Genomic DNA, 27,428 nt, shown 5'->3' on the forward strand with positions numbered 1-27,428 from the left:
CACGTTCTTATTTTCAATGATGGCCTAGGAACAGTGGGTTAACTGCCTTGTTCAGGGGCAGAATGACAGATTTTTATCTGGTCAGCTAGGGGATTCAATCTTGCAACCTTAACTAGTACAACGCTCTAACCACCGGATTACATTGCACTCCACGAGGAGACTGCCTGTTACGCGAATGCAGTAAGAAGCCAAGGTAAGTTGCTAGCTAGCATTAAACTTATCTTATAAAAAACAATCAATCAATCACTAGTTAACTACACATGGTTGACGATATTACTAGTTTATCTAGCGTGTCCTGTCCTGCGTTGCATATAATCGATGCGGTGCGTGTTCGCAAAAAAGGACTGTCTTGCACCAATGTGTACCTAACCATAAACATCAATGCCTTCCTTAAAATCAATAAACAAGTATATCTTTTTAAACCGGCATATTTAGTTAATATTGCCTGCTAACCTAGCTTGTTACGAACTCTGTGAAGACTATTTCTTCCAAACAAAGACAGCCAACTTCGCCAAACGGGGGATGATTTAACAAAAGCGCATTTGTGAAAAAAGCACAATCGTTGCACGACTGTACCTAATCATAAACATCAATGCCTTTCTTAAAATCAATACACAGAAGTATATATTTTTAAACCTGCATATTTTGCTAAAATAAATCCAGGTTAGCAGGCAATATTAACCAGGTGAAATTGTATCACTTCTCTTGCATTCATTGCACGCAGAGTCAGTGTATATGCAACAGTTTGGGCCACCTAATTTGCCAGAATTTTACATAATTATGACATAACATTGAAGGTTGTGCAATGTAACAGGAATATTTAGACTTATGGATGCCACCCGTTAGATAAAATACGGAACGGTTCCGTATTTCACTGAATGAATAAACGTCTTGTTTTTTAGATGATAGTTTCCGGATTCTACCATATTAATGACCTAAGGCTTGTATTTCTGTGTGTTATTATGTTATAATTAAGTCTATGATTTGATAGAGCAGTCTGACTGAGCGATGGTAGGCAGCTGCAGGCTCGTAAGCATTCATTCAAACAGAACTTTTGTGTGTTTTGCCAGCAGCTCCTCGCTGTGCTTCAAGCATTGAGCTGTTTATGACTTCAAGCCTATCAACTCCCGAGATTAGGCTGGTGTAACCGATGTGAAATCGCTATCTAGTTAGCGGGGTGCGCGCTAATAGCTTTTCAAACATCACTCGCTCCGAGACTTGGAATGGTTGTTCCACTTGCTCTGCAAGGGCTGCGGCTTTTGTGGAGCGATGGGTAACGCTGCTTCGAGGGTGGCTGTTGTCGATGTGTTCCTTGTTCGAGCCCAGGTAGGGGCGAGGAGAGGGACGGAAGCTATACTGTTACACTGGCAATACTAAAGTGCCTATAAGAACATCCAATAGTCAAAGGTATATGAAATACAAATCGTATAGAGAAATTGTCCTATAATAACTACAACCTAAAAACTCTTACCTTGGAATATTGAAGTCTCATGTTAAAAGGAACCACCAACTTTCATATGTTCTCATGTTCTGAGCAAGGAACTTAAACATTAGCTTTTTTACATGGCACATATTGCACTTTTACTTTCTCCAACACTTTGTTTTTGCATTATTTAAACCAAATTGAACATGTTTCATTTTATTTGAGGCTAAATTGATTTTATTGATGTATTATATTAAGTTAAATATGTGTTCATTCAGTATTGTTGTAATTGTCATTATTACAAATAAAAATAAAATAAAAATATATTTTTTTTAAATCCGTCGATTGATTGGTATCAGCTTTTTTTGGTCCTCTAGGTCTAAACTTTATTTAGGCTACATTATTGAATGCTAAATGTTTCTGATCAGTGATAGATGAGCAAAGGAATAGATGAGTTAAACCACCTCCACTTATTTGCCCAGCCAGAGAATTAACCAAATATACATATGGAGAGTCAGTTAAACAAAACAGGCTTTTGGTTGGGAGTAGACCTAGGCTACAACTGCAAGTCAAGAGAAAAATTATCCACTTGTTAAGCTACATTACATGCTGGCAAAATGTTCTGATCAGTGCTAATGAATGAGCCAACTAGACAAGATGATCATGAGCAGAACGCACCTCAACTTAACTAACATTTCCACAGCCTAATTGTAGCCTAACCAAGAGCCAAACAGCAAATGAGTGAAAAGAAAAATCTGAAATGTATGGATTTATCAAGACAAGTCCCCACGCTTGTCTCAAAGCAGCAGGAAACAGTGCTAAAATAGTTGACCACACGTCAGACTATTGCTTCAAATATATTATAATAATTGGAAGACCGTTTCACTAAGCAACAATTTGATGCCTTCAATGACATTCGCCTACTTTATTCCCATATTTTTCGTAATTCTGTAATTTATTCCCAGTTATTCTCTATGGAGCCATCCAGTTGTGGCTAAGAAAACAGTACATGTGGTGGGCTATGCAAAGAAATAGGTGAAGTGACATGCCTCGCAAAGTTTAGAGGATAGTAGTAACGTCCGCTGCCTAGCAACCATCAAGAGCTTAAGAGCATAGTGCGCGCCAATCTCGTCTCAACATTACGGCTACATTTCATACTAAGCCGAAGGCAGGCCTTTACCGCAATCATGACTAGATCGGTTTGCGTAAATAAAAGTTTAGGCCTTGATACCGGCAACACCATTCAGATATAAAGAAAAGGCGGAAAAAGTTGCTGGGATGCTAAAGTTGTCGGGAAAACATATTGGTTTGAAAGGTGTAGAACTGTAATAAACAACTGAAATCCTTTGACTTATCATTCACCCTGGCTCTTAGGTGATCAATTAGGCAGTGTTAATTAACATATGGATAGAATGAGAGACTCCGTGGCCCCCTACCTCTCTCCCCCTGGCGACTGCGATTGCTGGCCCCTCTGCCTCTCCGGTTGCTTCCCCCGCGGCCCCTGCTGACCTCCCTCTCTCCTCCTCTTTTCTCCCGGTTCTCCTTGCCCTCCGCAGGGCCTTCCTTCGCTAGGGGTTTCTTTTTCCCCACTGTCTCCCATGAGGTCTGAGAGAGAAAGAGAGGTTTTAAAAAGTTTGATCTCTTCTTATTGACACATCCTCACTTGCTTTGAAAGGGGGGTGTATAGGGAAATGGGAACAAGAGGTGGAGGGATGGAATTAGAGGGGGTGATAAGAGTAGAGGATGGGAAAGAGAACGACAGATTAAAAGGTTACAAGTCAGATCCTACAACTGCTTGAACTTCTTCCTTTCCCATGAACTTCAAAGTACAAAATAGTCAATGTGAGATAATGTATTTATGTAATCGACATAAATGGTTGTGACCCTGTATACCCCTCCTACTGCAGTGTCACAACGTCACTGACAAAGACAAACATCATGAAGGATTCATGACCACAGGGTTGCGGGAGCAGCAGTAGTAGATTGGGCTTGATTGGAAGGGCTGTGACAAGGGTTGTTGAGCGATTCATTGCCTACAGAAAATGTAGCTACTCCATTGTTCCTGAAAGCATGGGGGGAGGCCGATGATAGAGGGCACCATCAGACCAACTCCTTGAACTTTGCAGTTGTCACTCAAAAACACCATTTTCTGCACGTGCCGCACAAAAACCTGTCCCTGATATTCACACCTCAATACAACACATTACATTTAACTTCACACTTTTTGGATATTGGATGTAGAACTCATTCTGATATGACATTTCTGACATCACGCTCTGAACTCCCATGTTCTATTTGTAGGACACGTAGAGATGCATTGTGTCATTAATTTCGATATGAGAAACATGGGTTTTGTTTTCACATGTTATTTCTGCACTTGTTTGCACTATGCTATATTCTTTGGGCACCATGTTGTTTCAATAAATATCTTCAGGCCTCAGTTTTGGATCTATTCCTTTTTTGACAGCGTGCAGGTCTTTATTTCTTCCAGTATTGTTATTTTGACTTCTACGCACCTGGAACAGACACTTTCAGTAGTAAGGACCTTAAAAGAGAGCAGAAGGCCTCTGATCAGATGTGAGTAACATACAATTATTTAGTAATCACACAGTGAGAAAATCTGTTCGCATCTCACTTTCATAGCTCAATGAGTGACACACTGAGTCTGCGCACTTTTCATCAATTCCCCCCCACCACTCCAATTCCCCCCCACCACTACCACCACTCCCTACCCCAAACATACATACATACATATATATATATATATTTTTTTTTACAGATCTACACGATTCACATGGATTACTTATTTGGAGATAAAAACGGCAAATATCTCAGAAAAGTGATGTTCGCTTCCCTGAATAAACCAGAAAATGAACGCAAGATGGCGCCGATAGAGATGGCAGCTTCGCTTCTAGTCCTTAGGAAACTGTGCAGGACTGTATATGTTTTATTTCTTACACTGTTAGCCCAGAAAACCTTAAGTGTTATTACATACAGCCAGGAAGAACTATTGGATATCAGAGAGATGTCAATTTACCACCACAACCAGACTCTACGACCAGGAATATGACTTTCCCAAAGCGGATCCTTTGTCTGCACCTCCCAGGGCATCTGAACTGATTCCAGAGGCCGACACAAAACAATGCAGCCAGAGGAGAGGGTGCCGGAGTGGTCTTCTAGTGAGGCTTCGGATGCGCCCACACCACCCACCGCTTCCGAGTATACTACTCACTAATGTCCAGTCCCTAGTTAACAAAGTCGATGAAATCAGGGCAAGAGTTGCTTTCCAAAGAGATATCCGAGATTGTAACATACTCCGTTTCACGGAAACATGGCTAGCATGGGACATGCTGTCGGAGTCCGTACAGGAACAATGGGATTTTCAGCGCATCTCACCGACAGAAATAAACATCTCTCCGGTAAGAAGAAGGGCCGGGGAGTATGTTTCATGATTAACAACTCATGGTGTAATTGTAACAACATGCAAGAACTCAAGTCCCTTTGTTCACCTGACCTAGAATTCCTCACAATCAAATGCCGACCTTATTATCTCCCAAGAGAACTCTCCTCCGTTATCGTGACATTCGTGTATATCCCCCCGCAAGCGGATACAAAGATGGCCATCAAGGAACTTCACTGGACTATGCAAACTGGAAACCATATATCCTGAGGCTGCATATATTGTAGCTGGGGATGTTCTCAAATCAGCTTTGTTAAAAAGGCTACCTAAATTCTACCAGCATATCGATTGCAGTACACGAGCGAGTAACACGCTCGACCATTGCTACTCTACCTTCTACAATGCATACAAGGCCCCCCCCACCCTCATTTTGGCAAATCCGACCATGACTCCATCTTGTTGCTCCCCTCCTATAGGCAGAAACTAAAACAGGAAGCGTCCGTGCTTAGGTCTATCCAACGCTGTCTGACCAATCGGATTCCACGCTTCAAGATCACTTCGATCACGTGGACTGGGATATGTTCCGGGTAGCCTCAGACAATAACATTGACGTATACTCTGACTCAGTGAGCAAGTGTATAAGGAAGTGTATAGGAGATGTTGTACCCACTGTGACTATTAAAACCAGAAACTGTGGATTGATGGCAGCATTCGCGCAAAACTGAAAGCATGTACCACCGCATTTAATCATGGCAAGATGACAGAATACAATCAGTGTAGTTATTCCCTCCATAAGGCAATCAAACAAGCAAAGCATCAGTATAGAGACAAAGTGGAGTCGCAATTCAACGGCTCAAACACGAGACGTATGTGGCAGGGTCTACAGACAATCATGGATTACAAAAAGCAAACAAGCCCTGTTGCGGATATCGACGTCTTGCTTCCAGCCAAACTAAACAACTTCTTTGCGCACTTTGAGGACAATACAGTGCCACCACACAGCCCGCTACCAAAGACTGTAGGCTCTCCTTCTCCGTGGCTGACGTGAGTTAAACATTTAAATACATCAACCCTCGCAAAGCTGCCGGCCCAGACGTCATCCTCAGAGCATGCGCAGCACAGCTGGCTGGTGTGTTTACGGACACACTCAATCCCTATCCCAGTCTGCTGTCCCCACATGCTTCAAGATGGCCACCATTGTTCCTGTTCCCAAGAAAGTAAGGTAACTGAATTAAATGACTATCACCCTGTAGCACTCACTTCTGTCATCATGAAGTCCTTCGAGAGACTAATCAAGGATCATATCACCTCCACCCTAGCGGTCACCCTAAACCCACTCCAATTTGCTTACCGCCCCAATTGGTCCAAAGACGATGCAATCCCCATCATACTGCACACTGCCCTATTCCATCTGGACAAGAGGAATGCCTACGTTAGAATGCTGTTTATTGACTACAGCTTAGCATTCAACACCATAGTACCCTCCAAACTCATCATTAAGCTTGAGACCCTGGGTCTCGACCTCGCCCTGTGCAACTGGGTCCTGGACTTCCTGATGGGCCACCCCCAGGTGGTGAAGGTAGGAAACAACATGTCCAGTTTGCTGATCCTCAACACTGCGGCCACACAAGGGTGCGTTCTCAGCCCCCTCCTGTAATCCCTGTTCACCTACGACTGAGTGGCCATGCACCCCTCCAACTCAATCATCAAGTTTGCAGATGACACTACAGTGGTAGGCTTGATTACCAACAACAGGGAGGAGGTGAGGGCCCTCGGAGTGTGGTGTCAGGAAAATAACCTCTCACTCAATGTCAGTAAATCAAAAGAGATGATCGTGGACTTCAGGAAACAGCAAAGGGGGCATCCCCCTATCCACATCGATGGGACAGCAGTGGAGAAGGTGGAAAGTGTTAAGTTCCTCTGTGTACATATCACCAACAAACTGAAATGGTGCACGCACACAGACCTCAGGAGGCTGAAAAAATGTGGCTTGTCACCGATCACTAACTTTAACAAGTGCACAATTGAGAGCATCCTGTCGGGCTGTATCACCGCCTGCTACGGCAACTGCACCGTCCTCAACAGCAGGGCTCTCCAGAAGGTGGTGCGGTCTGCACAACATATCACCGGGGGTAAACTACTTGTTGAAGGACACCTACAACAACCGATGTCACAGGAAGGCAAAAACAAATCATCAAGGACAATAACCACCCGAGCCACTGCCTGTTCACCCCGCTTCCATCCAGAAGGCGAGGTCAGTACAGGTGCATCAAAGCTGGGACAGAGAGATAGAAGCTGTTTTTCAATCTCAAGGCCATCAGATTGGTAAACAGCCACCACTAACAGAGAGGTGCCAGCCTACCTACAGACTTGATATCACTGGCCACTTTAATAAACATCTAGTCACTTCAATAATGCCACTTTAAGAATGTTTACACATCTCGCATTACTCATCTCATATGTGTATACTATATTCTTTACTATCTTTTGCATCTTAACCGCTCTGTCACTGCTCATTCATATATTTTATACTTATATATTCTTATCCCATTCCATTACTAGATTGTGTATTAGGTTTTATTGTGGAATTGTTAGATATTACCTGTTAGATACTGCTGCACTGTCAGATCTAGAAGAATAAGCATTTCACCACACTCGCAATAACATCTGCAAACCATGTGTATGTGACCAATAAAATTTGATTTGAGCTGTTATGTTTCAGAGGAGACATATACATCAGGGTCATATTCAGTAGAGCACAAAACATATGAAAACGTAGTACATTGTTTTGTGCCAGAAAACAAAAATGAGCCTTTGAGGCGACTGTGCAAAACTAAGCTAGCTACGACTAGCTGCCCATCACCCAGAGGGAAGGAAAGTGGTTGAAGGAAATTGAAAAAGGTAGCATTAGCATTAGTCCCCTGTGCCCTACCGTGTCAGAGGTGCTCTCAAGAAGGAAGTTGATGGCTCTGTTAACATCCTCGTTGCAGTCATGGAGCGCTACCATGCACTCGTCCTGGTTCTTTCCGGTCACCTCCATCAGCTATGGACATACACACACGGGCACACACAAATAGACACGGGTGCTTCATTTGAATCCACAACAAAACATGACAGAATATACAAGGACCCTATGTATACTGATGTTGATAGTATGTACTGCTTGTGTGTGTATCACAGAAGGAAATATTTGTCACTTCTAGTTGCATAGACAGTATTAGAAAAGGTCTGCACTCTTAGAATGTAGGTGTGTGGGGGAGGGGGACATTTTATTCTAAAATTGCATAATATATATAATTTTTAAATTATATTAGTGCGGACCCTCTTTCTCTAGTACATGCAGTCACAAACATACACTCACAGGCTTAGAATGGTTTCCAAAGTTAACAGGAGAGCACAGCATAAGTGTGTTCATTCCTGCTGATTCCAGATGGAATTAAGGTAGGCCTCTTAATGGGCAACAAACATCGCAACAGACACACGCCAACATTCAGCACTGACACAATGGCCTCAGCAATGCCCGCCCATTCACCTGGTTCACTTTGTCCTCAAAATCAGAATCATTCTTGTCATAGATCATCTGGGCGAGCCGGATCTGCTCTGCGGTCGCCTGCAGGCGAGAAGAGGTAGAGCGAGGAAGGATAAATGAGGAGGAAAAGAGGAAGGTGGTGGAGGAGGAAAAAAGGAAGGTGGTGGAGGAGGAAAAGAGGAAGGTGGGGGAGGAGGAAAAGAGGAAGGTGGTGGAGGAGGAAAAGAGGAAGGTGGTGGAGGAGGAAAAGAGGAAGGTGGTGGAGGAGGAAAAGAGGAAGGTGGTGGAGGAGGAAAAGAGGAAGGTGGTGGAGGAGGAAAAGAGGAAGGTGGTGGAGGAGGAAAAGAGAAGGGAAGGAAGGAGAAGTCATGTTTTGAAGAAATTCATTAACACCTGAAGACTTGCTAAGTATGATCAAGTGAATTGTACTGTGTGTGTGTGTGTCCCTCACCTGGAGCTGTTTCTGTGGTTGAGTTGTGTGGGTGGCAGCAGGCAGCACTTTATCCCGAGTGCCCCGGGCTTTGTCGCCACCCAACGAGGTCATCATATACAGTATATACAAAACAATGTATGTACAAAATAGAAAAATCTGGAAGACAAAACAGAGAGAAAGAGGGATTGGGTGGGAACAAAGGTCAAATGTGGATAGAAAGTCACCAATAACACAATCAGTATTTCCCTACTCACTGTAGACAGTTAAATAAAGGTTAAATACAAATACAAATAAATGACAGGTATAAGACAAACACTTATTTAAATTTAGGTCTAGGTTGTTAGGATAGTCCTGATTTTATTTTATTGCAGTTTATTTTGAGCTGAAATGCATTCCCTGGTCGTGGACAGGAGTAACCTGTATCAGACATCCACAAGTCAACAAAGTCTGATGGGATTGCGCAACACCAAGTCTAAACACACAGTGATTTGACTGTATTGGCATAAATCTACGGTGAACAGTATCCCTAGACATACTTTATAAACTAGACTGTATAAACCGAGCGTTGAATACGGAGATTGAATAGTGAGATCTTCACACATTACACTGCTTGGTTCATATCGGACAATGCAGCTGCAGGTCAGTGGCTACCATTGGCAACTTGCAGTAATGCATCCAAAAACACTGGCTCTAAAATATGATTATTTAGAGCAGCAACACCAGTTTGCCTTTGCGAAAGCAGTGGACTTGGAAATATATTTGTATTTACAAAGCGAGTTCATTATCATGAAAGCTAATGAGCTATTGGATCATATCACTCGCCAAGAGGTTTCACTGCTGTTGTGCAACAACAAAACAAGTTACCGTAGCTATCGAATTTGGCCTCATCACCTCTAATAGTAGCTGACTACTCATAAATCATTAATCTAGCTACACAATATATGAAATAAACACACTCGAAGGGTAAAAATATAGAAGTGTTAGCCAATATAAATCACGGCCATCAAATGGGTGCAACGCAAACAATAATTATTATTTATAGCTTACCATAATTAAGTTAGAATTAAAAAATAATGCATACCTATATAAATGACATTTATAATAAATTCCGTTCGTCTTCACACGTTCGATACGTTAACTCAAATGCAAGCGCGAGCGTTTCAAATACACGAATGTGGATTCTAGTCCTAGCTGCCAAATAATACACAACAGTGACAGACAGTGGGACCCCTTTGTCCTAGTTAGCTAAGTAGCTAGCTAGCTAGCTGGAAATGCAATTTAGGCTATTTATTGCAAAAAAATATACCAAAACACGACGAACGGACATTCCTGTTCAAACATTATTGAATGTTGACCAACGGGGGTTCTCCCCAAGTGACAATAACAAACAACCGTTCTTCAGGTATCAAATCATGCTAGTTTGCTAGCTAACCACAAAGCTTTATCAATTCAATTCTGACGAAAATGGCCACAGCGTATGATCCAAGCTCCGACATTACTTGCCAGGGAACAAGCCAATAGAAAATAACGAAATAAAGAGTGAAAAGAGGGTTTAAAGAGACGAATGAATCGGTGATATTACACTTCAAGAGGGACAACACTATACAAGGGTTTAAATTAGCTCAAGTATAAAGATAAATATTGAGTGTCTGAACGAGATTTGTTTTTTGTATTACCTGCTAACCGCTAACACGCTCTACTCAAGTCAGCAGCAGACAAGGTCACGTGATATACGGCGTAGCTGCTGTCGTTGCTTTCCTCAGTGGGAGACAAGTGCGCATGCGCGCGTCGTCCTCTTGGGGGTCATTGATATTCACAGCAAGCCATAAAGGGCCGTTGATTTAAGTAAAAGTTTTAGAGTATAGCCAGGGTCACCTATGTCTATGAATAATGTATCAGTAATTTGTCAGTAACACAGAAACCCTGTCCGTACAATGAATTGAACTTTGTAAGTACTGTAGGGCTACAATATCACCCAATGAGCAATTTGAGTAAGTCCAGCACAAATATAATGAAATAAACCACACACAAACAGCAATATGAAATAAGAGAAATATTACATTTTTAATTTATCATTATTTTCATTTTAAAGATTTATAGGTTGGTTTCGGCTGTTGTTGACATCATACAATATCCCCAGGTTCAGTAATTTCTAAAAACATTCATGAGGTGTGTAAAGGTATAAAATAGGTCACCACCAAAGTAAAGACAGGGGTCAGTTCACACACTTCCTGGAACATATACATAAGGTATGCATTTGTCCCTATGCATTTCACACATACACATTTATAAAATACACTTTAAAAGTGGTTATTTGTTCAACTTATGGTCGTAATTGGGTCTCTTTTTGTTCTCGCATTATCATGAAAACTCTCAAAGTTCCAAAAAGCAAAACTATGTCAGCCTACAAGTCTTTCACAGAAAGACTATAGAAAGGCAACAAAGTCACTCAAATATACCCTGCCTTTGCACACAAGGAAAAGAGCAGCTACACTCATCCCTTGATAGAAAAAAAGAAGTGACAAAAACGATGGTGCCTCCAGATGTATTCAACTCCAACCCCTTCCCCCTACATCCTATGCGCTTGTCCAGGGATGTATTCATTCAGACCATGACCATAGCAAACCGTTTTGCATGGAAACCGTTTACTCCAAACGAAAATCCTTTCCAATGAAAACAAGAGTTTCTATTGGACCAATTCAGGTAAGTCTCTCCCTGCTTCATTCTGCTTGCTTCTGTTGGCTTCTAGTGAATACACCTCAGATCTGTTAATATTGGTAAAGTCTTGGCAAAATGGCAACAATGCCATCTGGCTATCAGAGGGCATTGATGGAGCAGTCACCATATTGCTTACACCTATTAAATTCTCTCAAATCTACACAAGTGCCTAGGAGGAAAGGGCAAGGGTCTCATTTGGGATTCAGGCGCTTAAGGTCAGCACTGTCTGCAGGTTTTTATCCTCGTTTTTATATCAGCAGCTGGTTTAGAACATGGAAACCATTGGGTTAAGTCACAAAGCAGGATCAAAGAGTTAGCAAGATAATGTTTCAAAAATGTCCTCAAACAACTCCATATTTCCTAGTTCAAAAAGCAAGAGGGTGTTGAATTTGAAAGGGTCTAAGTAAGGGATAATCCACAACATCAACAGCCATGTATAAATGTTTATCCAAGTTAGCTAGCTGACTTAATGATAATGCTTTGTGATATACACAACCACTGACATGAATGAACCAGTAACTGGGAAGAAAGAGAACCAGCAGACACTGCGTTCCGCACGGCCCCGACGTTGAATGCCCCGGCCGTAAACCATAACTAAGGGTGATAGTGAAAGGGGGAAAATAAATTATAATAAAGATAGTAGTAATATCAACAAGTGTACGTTTATGTCAAATCACACAGTCAGAATCAAAATAAAATAAGGATTCTTCAGGATTATTATTCATTGCAGAATACCTATGGCATTTAGCATCTACAGTCATCACTCCTTTACATCATCAGTCAGGGAAAAACAAAAAAACAAGTGGATGCCGCTGTCTGATTGTTGTACTCATCCTCTGCTTCTTCTCACCTTGCGTCTGTTTGGGTAGTTTTTCCATCGCTACGGCTCTTATTGGTTGCCATGGCACAGGGTGGTACGCTACCAACCAATGACCATGTCCTTTTTCAGTTTCTTAGAAAAGTTTAACTATACTCCTGTTCCTTCTTTCAGAACTTTGTCTCCTATGTTCCCCCCCATCCTCAATATTTTATATTGCCATCAGTTTCGGAGAGAGAGAAGGGGAACAGTAAGGAGTGTGTCTCCAATGTCCGCACAAGGAAACGGTCTATGCCAGTATGACATACTCCCAAAAACAGACAAAAAAAATTGTAATAAAACGTTAAACTTTCATTTGAGTTTTTCAAAAGCGGACCTCTCAGCTCATTACAACATCACTGGTTAATCATCTATATAAAAAAACAGGGAGCAGAGATGAAAGAACTGAATATAAACAGGGCAAAGTGCAAGGGAGGATGGAGGGATGCAACAAGGTGTTGTTGACGAGATACACATTGGCAATATGGAAGCCGTGATAAGAAAAGAGGGGGTCCAAGATCATGCTCCTGAGTCCACTAAGGAGGGACACCAGTGAGTGAAACGCTAAAAGGAGGAAGAGGAGAGAGGGGGGCTGGGTAGTGGGGTAAGAAGAGAATAGCGGAGGAGAATAGAGGAGAAGGGAAGGCTAGCTCCAGAGGGCTGCGTAGTTGCCGTGAAGGCCCGAGCACAGCGGTCCGCCGGCCACAAACAGCTTGGTGCCGGAGTCGTCGTAGCAGTGTGTGTACACGGCGTTGGGAAACGAGTTGATGTCCGAGAAGTAGCTCCTCCACGTCTCGTCATGATTCTGAGGGAGAACGAGAGAAACAGGTGTGAGGGGAGGGGATGACATCAATGTTTCCCCTATATGCATTTAAATTGTGGCCTCCACTGGGGGGGATGGAGGGGGATATATTTCCAGGATGGTAAAAAGTTTTCCAGTGTAAACTTTAACCAGATATAAAGCATGTAGAAAAATTATAACGGAGCAATATTTTTTGGGGAGACCTAACACTGCTGCTGAAAACAAGGGTGAAAGAACACTGAGGGGGAAATGGTTCTTGTCGTCTTGTGATAGCATCTTGTCAAGGCAGGTCCAAGATAGACTACAAACACATGAGGTCAGGAATCACTGAATCACAGTTTCTTTTAGTGTACCCTAAAGTCAGCTGTTCATAAATATGTTCCGTGTCATGATAGTATTGTCAATAGTCACAATCTAGAAATGCTGGAGTAACCAGTATTTCATGCCATTCTTACAACAGCATTAAGGAGATGCACTTTATATACAAAAGTGTGTGCACATCCCTACAAATGACTGGATTCAACTATTTCAGCCACACCAGTTGCTGACAGGTGTATAAAATCGAGCACACAGCCATGCAATCTCCATAGACAAACATTAGCAGTAGAATGGCCTTACAGAAGAGCTCAGTGACTTTCAACGTGGCACCGTTACAGGGCGCCACCTTTCCAAAAAGTCAGTCCGTCAAATTTCTGCCCTGCTAGAGGTGCCCCGGTTAACTGTAAGGCCTGTTATTGTGAAGTGAAAACTTCTAGGAGTAACAACGGCTCAGCCGCGAAGTGGTAGGCCACACAAGCTCACAGAATGGGACCGTCAAGTGCTGAAGCTCGTAGCATGTGTAAAAATCGTCTGTCCTCGGTTGCAACACTCACTCCCGAATGCAGTGCCAACTGTAAAGTTTGGTGGAGAAGGAATAATGGCCTGGGGCTGTTTTTCATGGTTCAGGCTAGGCCCCATTAGTTCCAGAGAAGGAACACTACAACATCCAATGACATTCTAGACGATTCTGTGCTTCCAACTTTGTGGCAACAGTTTGGGGAAAGCCCTTTCATGTTTCAGCATGACAATGTTCATACAGAAATGGCTAGTGGAGATCAATGTGAAAGAACTTGATTGGCCTGCACAGAGCCCTGACCTCAACCTCATTGAACACCTTTGGGATGAATTGGAACGCCTACTGCGAGTCATGCCTAATCACCCAACATCAGTTCCCGACCTCACGAATGCGTCTGTGGCTGAATGGATGCAAGTCCCTGCAGCAATGTTCCAACATCTAGTGGAAAGCCTTCCCAGAATAGTGGAGGCTGTTATAGACCAACTCCATATTAATACCCATGATTTTGGAATGAGATTTGTGAAGAGCAGGCGTCCACATACGTTTGGTCATGTAGTGTACTACAAACAGACCAGCACAGGCTGCTCCTCCCAATCCATGCAGAGGCAGGTATTCACACAGGGTTAATGAACTGGGGACACCTGAACCAGCAGATCTACTAAACTGTGAAAATGTGGATATAACATCAGAGAGGGGAAAGATATTCACAGATCTCTCAGCCATCAATAGCAGTGAGAACGTTAAACAAAAAATGTACACTGGGGCTACAACACGTTGACCCAAGCACTCCTGTTGACCACTCAAACACAGTGAATCAAGTGGCTTATGGAGGACAGGTGATTATGACTTTTACTGCCACTCTGTACTTCACATATGGAAAATTACAATTCCATGTGGTGTATCGTGAAGTCAAACCACTCATTGCCCCCTGACAGTATCAGACTGGGCTTAGTTCATCTCCAACCTGAAGTGCATGCAGTCCAGCATGAAGCCCCTGAGCAGACTGAATACCTGTTTGACTGTAGCACAGTGGGTAAGCTACCAGCCATTTACCACATGCGGCTGGATGACTGTTTACCCCACAGTGTGGGCTCCCAGAAGCATGCCACTCGCCATGAAGATACTACTGCACTGTTGGAGCTAGGAACACAAGCATTTTGCTACACACGCAATAACATCTTGTAAAAAATATGTACATTTGATTTGAAGGAAAAAGTGATCAAGGAGATAAACCGAATGGAAGGACAAGATCTCATCACGAGAGAAGAGGCCATGGAATTGGTCTCAGCCATGGTGGCTGTAAAGAAAAAGGATAGAAGAGTGAGAATATGCATTGATCCAGTCCATCTCAAAGCACTCCTCAGGCCACATCATCCTATGAAAACAGTGGAGCAGGGGATCTCAGACGTGCCTGATGTAAAGCTATTCTTCATGATGGATGCCAAGTTTTGGTTCTGGCAGAGCACACTTGATGAAGCGTCAAAGCTCACCAACTTCTTGACCCCAGGGGGCAGATATCACTTCCTACGCATGCCCTGTGGAATCTCTACAGGAAGTGAAGTGTTTCAGGAGGTGCATGGAGCAGCTCTTCACAGAACAACCCTGTCAAAATCCTTATGGTCGACATCCTGGTCAGGAACACGACGAGCCCCTCCGCCAGATCATAGACAGGATAAAAGCTCTTAATCTCAAACTAAATCCAGACAAATGTCGCTTCAGGGTCTCAGAGGTCCAGTATGTATACCCAGTATGTTCCCAGAAGAGTGGAGGCTGTATTAGCAGCAAAGGGGGGACCAACTTCATATGAACGCCCATGATTTTGGAATGAGAAGAGCAGCGTAAATAGTAATAGCAGGACACTTCAAGTTAAAAGTTCCTGAGATGGGTATACAAAAGGGGAATAATAAATAAAATAATCGTACCAGCCAGCCCTTCCCTGTGGTGAGTTTGAGGATGCCCTCTCCTGGGCGCTGCCGGAACCCGCCGGCCGGGCTGGAAGGGTCCTCCAGGAACCTCTGGGCTCTGATGTCATAGAACAGCAGGGAGCCCTGGCCTGTGCCCACAGTCACTATGTGTTCATAGAAACTCACCGAGCGGATGCCTGTGAACGAGCACACACAAACAAGTTAATACCTTGCCTTTAATAGCTTTATAAACGTCTTTAAAAAAGCTGTAATAAATGTATTTCAAAAGTACTGCCTCTGCACTTCATTGTAATGCTGCGTTCAAATGCTACTCGGAAACTCGCATTTCCCAGTTGGTGAAGTCGTAAATACGACATCAGTGTGTCCAAGTGCTTTTGAATTCGGAACAACTCTTCAACCAATGATATTTTAGCTAGTTAGCTAACGTTGCTAATAATAATAATAATAATAATAATTTAGCAAGCTGACTAACGTTGCTAATAATAATAATTTAGCTAGCTGGCTAATGTTGCTAATAATAAATCTAGCTAGCTAACGTTCCTAATATTTTAGCTAGCTGGCTAACGTTGACAATATAGCCAAACTAACTACATTATTCACATTAAAATAATGTACAAATAATGTAAATGGATTTGTTTAATCATCTTTTGGTTGAAAAGGACAGTGATGAAACGGCACAACTCGTAAATTCGGGTTTCATTATTTTCTCCCGCCTTTCCAACTCGTAATCCCGACATGGAGGGCCATTCAAGTGAAATTTCAGAGTTGGTAACTCCTATTTCCGATAATTCCGACACCACTTGAAGGCAGCATAAGTGCAGAGCGGGTCTTGGCGAATGTTTGGATTTTGTTTTGCTTCTTGGTGGAATGTGTTTGTAGTACCTCGTGTTGCCTCTGGAAAAATGGAATGAAATGAAAGTTACAGAAAGTTTACAGAATGTATGCTATAGTGTTCTATATACCCTGTGTGTGTCAAACATTGTAGTGTGGTGTCAATTCCTTACCACTTCCCCTCTCCCGAGAGCTGACTGATTTGATGTTGTGAGTGGGCTGCCGGGGGTCTAGGAAGGACACATGGGCCTGAGAGCCCACCGCATACACCGACCAGTCCTGACCGTATGCCAGACATACATTCTCCTTGCAGTGAGGCAGCTTTGTGGACAGCAGCTATGAACAACAGATACACAGGCTTGTTAGACGGGGATAGACATGTACAGTACCAGTCAAAAGTTTGCACACACCGGGGCCTCCCGAGTGGTGCAGCGGTCTAAGGCACTGAATCGCAGTGCTAGCTGCGTCACTACAGATCCTGGTTCAATCCCAGGCGGTGTTCCAGCCGACAGCAACCGGGAAACTCAATATGTGCAACTCAATATTAGGAAAGTGTTCCTAATCTTTGGTATACTCAGTGTGTTGTAGGCCACATTTCTAATAATAGCCTATGTAAATAGGCCTACTCTACATGTTGCTGCTTTCATAAGCTTTGTTCAGCTGTAAGTTCTTTTGACTTCTCATAAAAATGTTCCATCTTGATATTGTTTGCTAAATTTCACTTACTGTTCCCTCTAATATTTTCCATTCAAAATAGAGCTGTGATGTAAAGTCAGTCTATAGGCAATTTTCTAATTGTTCCCATTTGAAAGCTGCAATGTTTGTTCATGACACTATTAGCCTATTTGGTAAATACTCTAAATAAATAACTTGTCTTAATGGTTTTGATAGGCTATCAATAGGATTTGGCTTTTGGCCGTTTGGTTGGCAACGGGAAGGAGGGATGCATGCATCCTTTATTTTATAATAGACTAAGCCTTGCCCAACTAAGGTTTGTTCAAACTACTAGTTTCATTTTTCTATCTCGCTATTGTTTGTTCTACCTCTAATTATTCCCTTAGGCCTATCATGTTTTTAGGTTATTCAAAAACAACTTCAAACTTTGAGAGAGCCTAGAACTCAGCTAGATAAATTAATAGTTTAATAATGAAATAGCACGGCGGGAGAAAGACAGCATGCATAAAAAATTAAGTCATATTTATATCAAATGGAGAGAAAATACCAAATGTGGAATTTAAAATAATTAAGACACCAGAGTGTCCTCTATAAAAACTAAAATAGGCTTCAGATCAACTGACATTGAGAGAAAGATAAAAACATTTGACTGGACATTCTGCGCTGCTTTGGTGAAAATCATATCTCTGTCTACATTGTTAAGTTGCATTCTGTAAATTGTTATAACATTTTTAAATACAGTGCATTCGGAAAGTATTCAGACCGCTGGACTTTTCCCACATTTTGTTATGTTACAGACTTATTCTAATATTGATCAAAAATTGGGGTTTTTCGACACCATCACCGTAGGGATGGTGCCTAGGTTCCTCCAGACATTATGCTTGGCATTCAGGCCAAAGAGTCCAATCGTGGTTTCATCAGACCACACATGGCCTTTAGATGCCTTTTGGCAAACACCAAGCAGGCTGTCATGTGCCTTTTTACTGAGGCTTCCATCTGGCCACTACCATAAAGGTCTGATTGTTGGAGTGCTGCAGAGATGGTTGTCCTTCTGGAAGGTTCTCCCATCTACACAGAAGAACTCTGGAGCTCTGTCAGAGTAACCATCGGGTTCTTGGTCACCTCCCCAACCAAGGCTCTTCTCCCCCGATTGCTCAGTTTGGGCTTTCAGACAACTCTAGGATGTCTTGGTGGTTCCGAACTTCTTCCATTTAAGAATGGAGGCCACTGTGTTCTGGTATCTTTCCCCAGATCTGTGCCTCCACTGATTTCTTAGACCTCATGGCTTGGTTTTTGCTTGGACATGCACTGTCAACTGTGGGACCTTATATAGACAGGTATGTTTCTTTCCAAATCATGTCCAATCAATTGAATTTACCACAGGTGTACTCCAATCAAGTTGTACAAACATTTCAAGGATGATCAATGGAAATAGGATGTACCGGAGCTCAAATTCAAGTCTTATAACAAAGGGACTGAACAACTATGTGCGCTAGGGTTTGGCGATGTTACAATGGTATCAGATATCGAAGACGATTGACAACCATCGTCGATTTCAAATAGTCTGTAACACGCAGTAAAGAGCCGACCGGGCAGCCCACAGCAGGCCCTGCCAAATGTCCTATTCCTTTGCTTTGGCATGCATAACCTACATTTTGTTACATTACAGCCTTATTCTAAAATTGATTAAATAAATACAAATCCTCATCAATCTGCACACAATACTCTATAATGACAAAATGAAAACATCCTTTAAGAAATTCAAAAAAAAATAAAAAATGTTTTATTTGCACAATCGTCTTGACCAGAAATGTTTGGTATGCAAGGACATTCAACAAAAATGCAGTACTGTTTAATATTGACTCATGACGACACCAGCCAAGTCTTCATAATCTCCAATGTCCCCAAACAAGTACACAGTCACTGAACCAAACAAGCATTGCTATGCAAAGCGTAAACAGATATACTCAAACAGACCTTGCTCAAGTTTTGCTCTGCCTTCCAAAGGTGGAAATAGCCATCCAGGGACACTGCACCAAGCTCCTGAGAGAAGGCAAAACAAGATAGTGTGTAGGTCCCCATAAGTACAGGGCTATAGTACAACACAGATTTTTACTAGAGAACACAGGCTGTGGTTTGTCTCAGAGGTCTAGGAGGGAGGTATGTCTGACCTTGTGGTTGTTGTTGAAGGCCAGGGCGCGCACTTTGCAGTTGTAGGGGTTGGTGTATTCCTTGGGGATGTCCTCCAGAGCACGGTGGGAGATGTGGGAGTAGCAGGGGACCCCCTCTTCGTCCTGCTGTCTCATGGAGTGGCTCAGAACCACCTCAGACACCTCCCACAGCCCCATTGAACCGTCCCGGGAGCCTGAAGAACAGCAGCACATTGATTGGTTGGTTGATTTTATTCAGAGACAATATTACACACATAAAAAACTATCGCAGATGAACAATAGTGTGAAGGTCTTCCTATGGCTTAGCAGTGTCACCTGACACAGCCATTCTGTCGCTGATCCACGCAATGGAGAAGATCCAATCTTTATGGCCATCCTGAAAAACAGAACTTGTTTCAATGTATGATCAGGCTTGCTTAGGCTGTCTCAGCCACCAGTGCTGTCCCACTTTGTGTAGCTCAGTACCAACACACCAAGAAGAGAGGGGAACCACTCACGTCCCCCACGCAGACGGGATCCAGGGTAGGAAGCCGGTAGACGGCCAGGCTGTTAGGGTTGTCTCCGCCGGTGGCCAACAGAGTGCCGGAAGGGTTAAGCTCGATGGCGTGGATCCCACAGCCTTGCTGGTCCAGCCCAGACACTGAGCCACTACCAGGGAGGAAGGGGGCCCCTATTGTACCCGCAACCCCCCCGGGGGCCCCTCCTCCGCCATGTCGGTCCTTCAGCATTGGGATGCGGGTGATCTGCCCTGTCAGAACATCTGCCACAAATAGCTGGGGAGAGGAAGAAAGAAATCTGGTAAGAGAAAAAGTTAAATGGTCTGGATTCATTGGGGGTCGCATTTTTTTGGTTCATAATAGGTCAGTTCAAGGTTATCCGGTTATGAGCAAATGTTTATACACTTTTTTCCATTTTGAAAGAATAAAGCAGAGGAGAGTAAAACAAGAGGCCAATGTCTCACCGTATTGCACTTGGTTCCACACACCACCTGGCGGTGGTTGAGCCACTGGGAGGCAAACACCTTGTTGAGGCGGCCAAGGGAGAACTCCCGCTCCTTGAGGATGCCCGGGAGGCGGCCAGCAGCAAAGCCCCGCAGGCTACGCTGGAGCCGCCACTCATGCTGCTGCTGCGGCCGAAACTCTCGGCCCCGGAGCGCACACACCACCGAGCACTGACTACGCCACCACTGCTGAGCGTGCCGGGACGAGGAGGACACACGCGTCCGCTTGCTCGCCGACTGGCACCAGGCCACCTGACGGAGGAGAGAGAAAGAGAGGAGAAAGGTTAGTACAAGGTTTAAATTAAATGAACAGCATCAAGTAAATCAAGAACACTGACTATTTAGAACAAGGACATTCCAAGTGAATATGGAACAAAATTTTCATTACATTTGCCATGCTCCTGCAATTCAATAAACAAAGTTGTATTTTAGGCTAGAGAACGTATCTTTGACAGTTTGACTTTATGTGCATGTGTCTGTGTCGCTTCACAGTCCCTGCTGTTCCATATGGTGTATTTTTATCTGTTTTTTAAATCCGATTCTACTGTTTGCATCAGTTACCTGATGTGGAATAGAGTTCCACATAACCATGGCTCTATGTAGTACTGTGCGACTCCCATAGTCTGTTCTTGACTAGGGGATTGTGAAGAGACCTTTGGTGGCATTTCTTGTGTGATATGCATGCGTGTCCGAGCTACGTGCTAGTAGTTTAAACAGACACCTCGGTACATTCAGCATGTCAACACTTCTTACAAAAACAACTAGTGAAGAAGTCAATCTGTGCTTCAATTTGAGCCATGAGAGGTTTATATGCATATCATTAATATTAGCTCTGCGTGTTCATTTAAGGGCCAGACGTGGTGCCCTGTTCTGACCCAATTGTAATTCCTTCTGTGGTACTTGACCACACAACTGAACAGGAGTTCAGGTGTGACAAATATATAGCATGTAGGACCTGCCTTGCGGTTGTTAAAAAGGCAAAGAAACAATTTATTATGGAGAGACTTCTCCCCATCTTAGTTACTGTTGTATCAACATGCTTTGAGCATGACAGTTAACAATCCAGGATTACCACATTTATTATAATTAGTTTAGGTTTAGGATTTAGTGAATGATTTGTCCCAAATACAATGCTTTTATTTTTTAGAAATAGTTAGGACTAACTTATTATTTCCACCCATTCTGAAACTAACTGCAGCTCTTTGCTAGGTGTTGCAGAGATTTCACTCGCTGTAGTAGCTGATGTGTATAGTGTTGAGTCAGCCACATTCATAAACACACTTTACTCAAAGCCAGTGGCATGTCGTTAGTAAAGATTGAAAAAAGTAAGGGGCCTAGACAGCTGCCCTGAGGAATTCCTGATTCTACCTGGATTATGTTGGAGGCTTCCATTAAAGAACACCCTCTGTGTACTGTTAGACAGTTAACTATTTATCCACAATATAGCAGGGGGTATAAAGCCATAACACATACGTTTTTCCATCAGCAGATTATTGATCATAATGTCAAAAGCCGCATTAAATCATGCCTAATTATGCTAATCTTGCCAATGAAAAAAAAATATTAAAAGTAATTGGCAATATCAGTGGGCTTTGTGATGAATGAGCCATCTAATTTAATGAATGACAGAGCTGAGTTTGCCCTTTTGCCCAACATTTCATTTAAGGTGCTCCAAAGCTTTTACTATCATTCATCTTTGTTTCATAGAATAGTTAATTATTTCTATTCACCTTAGTCACATAATTTCTCAATTTGCAGTATGTTTGCCAATCGGTTGTGCTGCCAGACTTATTTGCCATTCATTTTGCCTCATCCCTCTCAAGCATACAATTTTTCAATTGCTCATCAATAGTCATTTCTTAAATGGGTGCATGCTTATTAGTAACTGGAATAAGAAATGTAATAAATATGTCAAGTGCAGTGTCTGCTTGCTCCTCATTACACACTACAGACCAACAAATATGAATTACATCAAAAAACAAACAAATCACTACAAAACTTCTATGACCTCATACACTATATACTGGAACTTGTATACCTTTCTGTTGATATCACGTGTGGTCCTCCCACTACAACTCGCCAGGAAAGCATGCAGTTTATTAGGCTACAGATTAAATAAATTATCATCACAGGATGGTGAAAGTGCAAAGGTGATGAGCTTGATGCTCCTTTCCAATAAATATCGAGGGACTTATTCTGGTGACATCATCGGTGCTTGGCTGCCTTTTGACAAATAAACAATCTTGCTCTTTTTAATCTCATCATGTAGGCTATACATGCGCTCTAGTCAACAGTGTGCCGATACAGTACCTCATCTGCGCGTTTTCAGCTAGAGCACACGTGCCAATACCAGAGGCGACACATGCTATATAAAGCTTCTTTTTTTTAACGTGAGACAAACATCAGTAGAGTTGAAAATGCAATGGAAACCCATTGAATCTGTATTTTTTATTCAGTAGATGGGATTTGAACCGCAAAAGGTATTTTTATGTGCACTATGTCATCACGCACTGCCGTTTACCTGCAACAACTCTATTTAATGGAAACATCTCTGGTGGGAAACTGCGCATGTTGATTTGACGCAGATTTTAGAATATTCGCATGAAAATCTGTCACCAATTGGATGGAAACCTAGCTATTGAGAAGTTAACCTTTCTAACGATACACTTCTTATATCTCAACTCGAATTGTGAGCAGAGCAGACTATAAAAATGTGAGTATCAATGAACATTGATTCTGGGAAATAATTCCTCAGTTTGTCGCACTCGGCATTGCGATACCAATAGAAGCATTTTAGCCAAAGACTGCTATACTTGCTGTTTAGTCTGCGTTTTTAAAATAACCATAAATAACCATAAAGCACAATTATATAAGGAATTGTCAACTCGTTCCTCGTTCTGAGAAATAAGGTATGCTACTCGACTTCAACATGGACAGGCTAGCATGCTGTTCAAACAGTTGGAAACGGACAGACGGGTGTGTTCATAACAATTCAACTGTTCTGCCTTGTAAGCTAGAAAATAGATCCTAGTTGGCTAAACTTGAAATATAATGATTACCTGGCTACCCACTAGCATGTGGGCTTGTGCTTGAGATATTGTTTATGAGACCTGTGTTAATTAAGCAATAAGGCGACGCAATGCGGAGTGCCTGGAAACAGCTCTTAGCCATAGTATATTGGCCATATACCACAAACACCCGAGGTGACTTATTGCTATTATGAACTGGTTACCAATGTAAATAGAGCAGTAAAAATTAGGGATGCACGATATATTGGTAAGCATATCGGAATCGGGCGATATTAGCTAAAAATGCCAACATCGGCATCAGCCCGATGCCTAATTCAACGGAGATGTGCAAAACCGATGTCAAAGCTGTATATAACGTAGGTAGATGACGTAATGACAACACAAAAAAAAAAAAATAGCTCTACACAGCATTCCTAACCTAGCCCACAATGTCTGCTGTGTGGATCGAGCAGTCAACAAGTCAAGCAGTCATTTGAAAGAGTAAGAAAATTTCAGCGAGACAACTTAAAGGCGAAATCCATTAAAGCCAAGATAATGGAATTCATTGCCCTTGAAAATGAACCGTTTTCTGTCGTGGAAGATGTTGGCTTTTGCCGACTGGACGAGCACTGGTACACCTTACCAAGTAGGCACTATTTTTCAGATGCTGCTCTACTGGAGTTACAGCGATGTTAGCCCCATGAGCATTATGAGTCTGATAGCACAGTGGGTCGACTAGGATTTTGTACTGAGGTAAGCCGTATTGCATGCTCAAGAATGTGCCGGTTCTCATACTGCTGCAGCCATTTCAATGGCATTTGAGAACATGTTTGAAACATGAACACTCCGAGCTCCATTCGAACAACTGACTCGAGAAATAAGCTCAACTGCATCTGCAGCAGGCGTCATACCGTGTCATGGCATTGAAATGCCTGCTCAACAAAAATGCCAACAGACCATCAGGTTAAGTCGAAAGAGACTGTGAAAAAGCGATGAGGTGGCATTCTCTCTGAGCCTCTATTGTGTCACCACCATGGTCGATGCCAGGTACAAGGACCGCTACTTCGATGCAGACAAGAAACAGAGTTTACGTGAAATGTTCAAGACACAGCTGGACAAGATGGAAACGGACACAGTGACAGCGTGTACCGAGGAAGAGGACACGGACAGAGCTGAAACTTCACTGCTTGACATGCATGATGAAATCCTGGTTGAGACTAAACAAATGAACAACGAAACAGCACAGCAAGTAAGTGAAATAAATAGGTTTTGATTATGTTTTACTGGTAATGGGGACATAGCTGCAGGCTGCATCACATCCGCAGTGATTGGGAGTCCCATAGTGCGGCGCACAATTGGCTTAGCGTCTTCCGGGTTTGGCCCAGGGTACGTGGTCATTGTAAACAAGAATTTGTTCTTACCTGACTTGCCTAGTTAAATAAAAGGTTACTTAAATATATTTAAGTTTTAAAAACGCAAATGCCAACAAAATAACTTTTTGGTCATTGTGTGTCAACTATTTAACTGTACTAGAATGCTTAAAAGGACAGTAAAATTAAAAATATCGTTATCGTTTCTTTTTGGCAAGGAAAACGTATATCGCCCAAAACTTTAATATCGGTTCATCCCTAGTAAAAAATATATGTTGTCATACCCATGGTATACAGTCTAATATACCACAGTTTTCAGCAACTCAGCATTCAGGGCTTGAACCACACTGTTTATAATTGTCTTTATACCATGGCATTGTTGAATACTTGTTCCTGATTGTATTGAAGAGTATTTTAGAGGACAGATTATTCCCCTATAAAACACACTGTATATTTACAAGGTAGAATTCAATAGCTATAGTTCATTCTTACATGTTCTATTTTGAGCTGTTTTTGAAAGCAAAAGTCAAATTGAAAACATTACTGACATTATGAAAATCAAATTCAACAATGGCAGGCTAGGACAGATGGTTTGGTTAGCAAAACTAGCAAGTCTGTTTGGTTACCTTGACAACTACTGTAGCTATCTATTAAACTTGCTAGCTCCTTCTGGCTCCCAAGTGGTGCAGTCTAAGGCACTGCATCTCAGTGCAAGAGGAGTCACTACAGTCCTTTGTTCGAATCCAGGCTGCATCACAATTGGCCGTGAGTTTGAGTCCCATAGGGCAGCACACAATTGGCCCAGCGTCGTCTGGGTTTGGCCGTCATCGTAAATAAGAATTTGTTCATAACTGACTTGCCTAGTTAAATAGAAGTTAAAAAAAAAAAAAAAAAACAGGTGTCATTCTTGCAGGCCAATTTCTTGGTCGTCAATTCATACTTACATTGTTGTAACATAGGAACTAACAGTGTTATTACTTGGACATTAATGCAGTATGGTCGTGGTACATCAACATGGGAACACGATGCCGGATGTGGCACTGAATTTGGGGGCAATAATTTAACAACTCTTTTTACATACATTTTAAATCACAAAAATGTTTGCCTAACCAACCACATGGATATAGTCTAAAATAAGAACTGAAATTGAGTTTAACGCAACTGCATTCGGTATACAACATATGGCTTAACAACCCTTATCCAGTCGAATAGGACATAACCTAGCTAAAATTCATATGATTTTACACAACTACTGAAATTGTATTCCATTCTCAGAATGATTATTCTATATATTTTTCCATCCATCCCCTACGATCCAATATTACATCCCGTGTTTAGGAAAAAGCATTAGTGGTTGTAGGCCTAGGGCCTAACCAGAAACACTCACACACGTCTAATTTAACTAGCTAACTAAATTAGCTAGCTAACCAGTTAGAGAAACGGTCCATGTAATTTTAAAAAAGACAGTCAAACGACAAAACTTTTAAAATAGAAACATGAACAAACATAAGCTAAGCACACTGGCCTGTGAGCTAGCTAACGTTAGTCATGGCATTCTAGCTAGTAACACGGATTGAGTTCCTTAGGAAGCTAACGTTAATGTTACTAATAGTTATCTAGTTACTGTAACGTTACACTTTAATTTTTTTTGACGTGCTTTATTTATCTGCGTGGCGTTAGCTATCGAGCTAAATTCACTACGAATATGTTAGTAGTTAACTAGCTCAACCAGTCAAGGCAAAGTGGTAACGTTAGCTAGCCAACTAGGCTAACCAAGATTTGCTCGAATGGCTAACGGCAATTGACTGAAACACCAGTCTGTTTCCTCATACCTGTTGTTGTTGGTCCTTGGACTCCCCTGCCTTCCTTTTCCTGCTAACTGTTTTTCTCGCCATAATCTGACACACACAAATCCCTCACCCACATGGAGGCCAAATAATGACGCTAAGTACTGGGTCATATAATGGCGATAAGCTATTTTGTTGTCTTGCTCCGAGTGTAGCAGCGCCCGGCGACGTGGAAGGACGATCACATAAGGGTGAGGTTGACGAGCTAGCTTCCCTTCCACTCCGGCCTCCGAAACTCAAACTCTAGCTACGCGCGTAGATTAGCTTGTAACCTACTAAAATGTGTTTCGGTCGAGGAGCCAAGATATGAGACTCCCCTACAGTACAAATCGATTTTTATATTTTATCCAATTGTTCTTTCTTTACAAATCGCGTCACCAACGGCAACAACATTCTGCCGCGCGCAGCCGCAGTCAAGTTAAACATCAACAAAAACAAGGTCGAACGTGCATGTTTACGATAAAGCGTACGCGTTCACGAACCATTTGTCATTGGCGTCATATTTATGCTTCCGAATTCTTTGCTCCAAGGATGTATTGAAAAAGCACAATATTTTTTCAATTCAGAGTTCATGCAAACATCAAATGTATGAGACTAACAGATTA

At 42.3% G+C, this 27,428-nt stretch overlaps 2 protein-coding genes across 5 annotated transcripts in view; both read right to left on the minus strand.

Moving 5' to 3' along the window:
* The window catches only part of LOC115143219 (ubiquitin-associated protein 2-like), a 29,858-nt gene extending 19,316 nt beyond the window's left edge, over window positions 1-10,542 (minus strand). For both annotated transcript variants that reach the window (XM_029683387.2, XM_029683379.2), the window contains exons 1-5: window positions 10,462-10,542; window positions 8,804-8,941; window positions 8,356-8,433; window positions 7,756-7,866; window positions 2,860-3,028 (exon numbers count right to left, since the gene is read on the minus strand). In XM_029683387.2, the coding sequence (XP_029539247.1) occupies window positions 2,860-3,028; window positions 7,756-7,866; window positions 8,356-8,433; window positions 8,804-8,899 (454 nt within the window). In that variant the 5' untranslated portion in view covers window positions 8,900-8,941; window positions 10,462-10,542. The remainder of the gene's footprint in view (window positions 1-2,859; window positions 3,029-7,755; window positions 7,867-8,355; window positions 8,434-8,803; window positions 8,942-10,461) is intronic.
* A 283-nt stretch (window positions 10,543-10,825) lies between these two features.
* On the minus strand, window positions 10,826-27,265 carry LOC115143231 (DDB1- and CUL4-associated factor 12-like). Of its 3 annotated transcripts, none has more exons than XM_065003211.1 (9): window positions 26,809-27,264; window positions 20,560-20,850; window positions 20,072-20,371; window positions 19,914-19,974; window positions 19,599-19,792; window positions 19,405-19,470; window positions 16,926-17,088; window positions 15,919-16,097; window positions 10,826-13,164 (listed from the first exon to the last, which is right to left on the minus strand). In XM_065003211.1, exons 1-9 carry the CDS (start codon window positions 26,869-26,871, stop codon window positions 13,006-13,008), a joined length of 1,476 nt encoding a protein of 491 aa, XP_064859283.1. In that variant the 5' UTR covers window positions 26,872-27,264; the 3' UTR covers window positions 10,826-13,005. The 3 variants fall into 3 exon arrangements, with proteins under 3 accessions (XP_064859283.1, XP_029539269.1, XP_064859290.1); XM_029683409.2 differs by having other exon boundaries at window positions 20,096-20,371; window positions 26,809-27,263; XM_065003218.1 differs by lacking the exon at window positions 10,826-13,164 and having other exon boundaries at window positions 16,007-16,815; window positions 26,809-27,265.
* Between the last annotated feature and the right edge of the window lie 163 nt (window positions 27,266-27,428).

Source organism: Oncorhynchus nerka, linkage group LG2 (genome assembly GCF_034236695.1).
Source record: "Oncorhynchus nerka isolate Pitt River linkage group LG2, Oner_Uvic_2.0, whole genome shotgun sequence".
NCBI lineage: Eukaryota > Metazoa > Chordata > Actinopteri > Salmoniformes > Salmonidae > Oncorhynchus > Oncorhynchus nerka.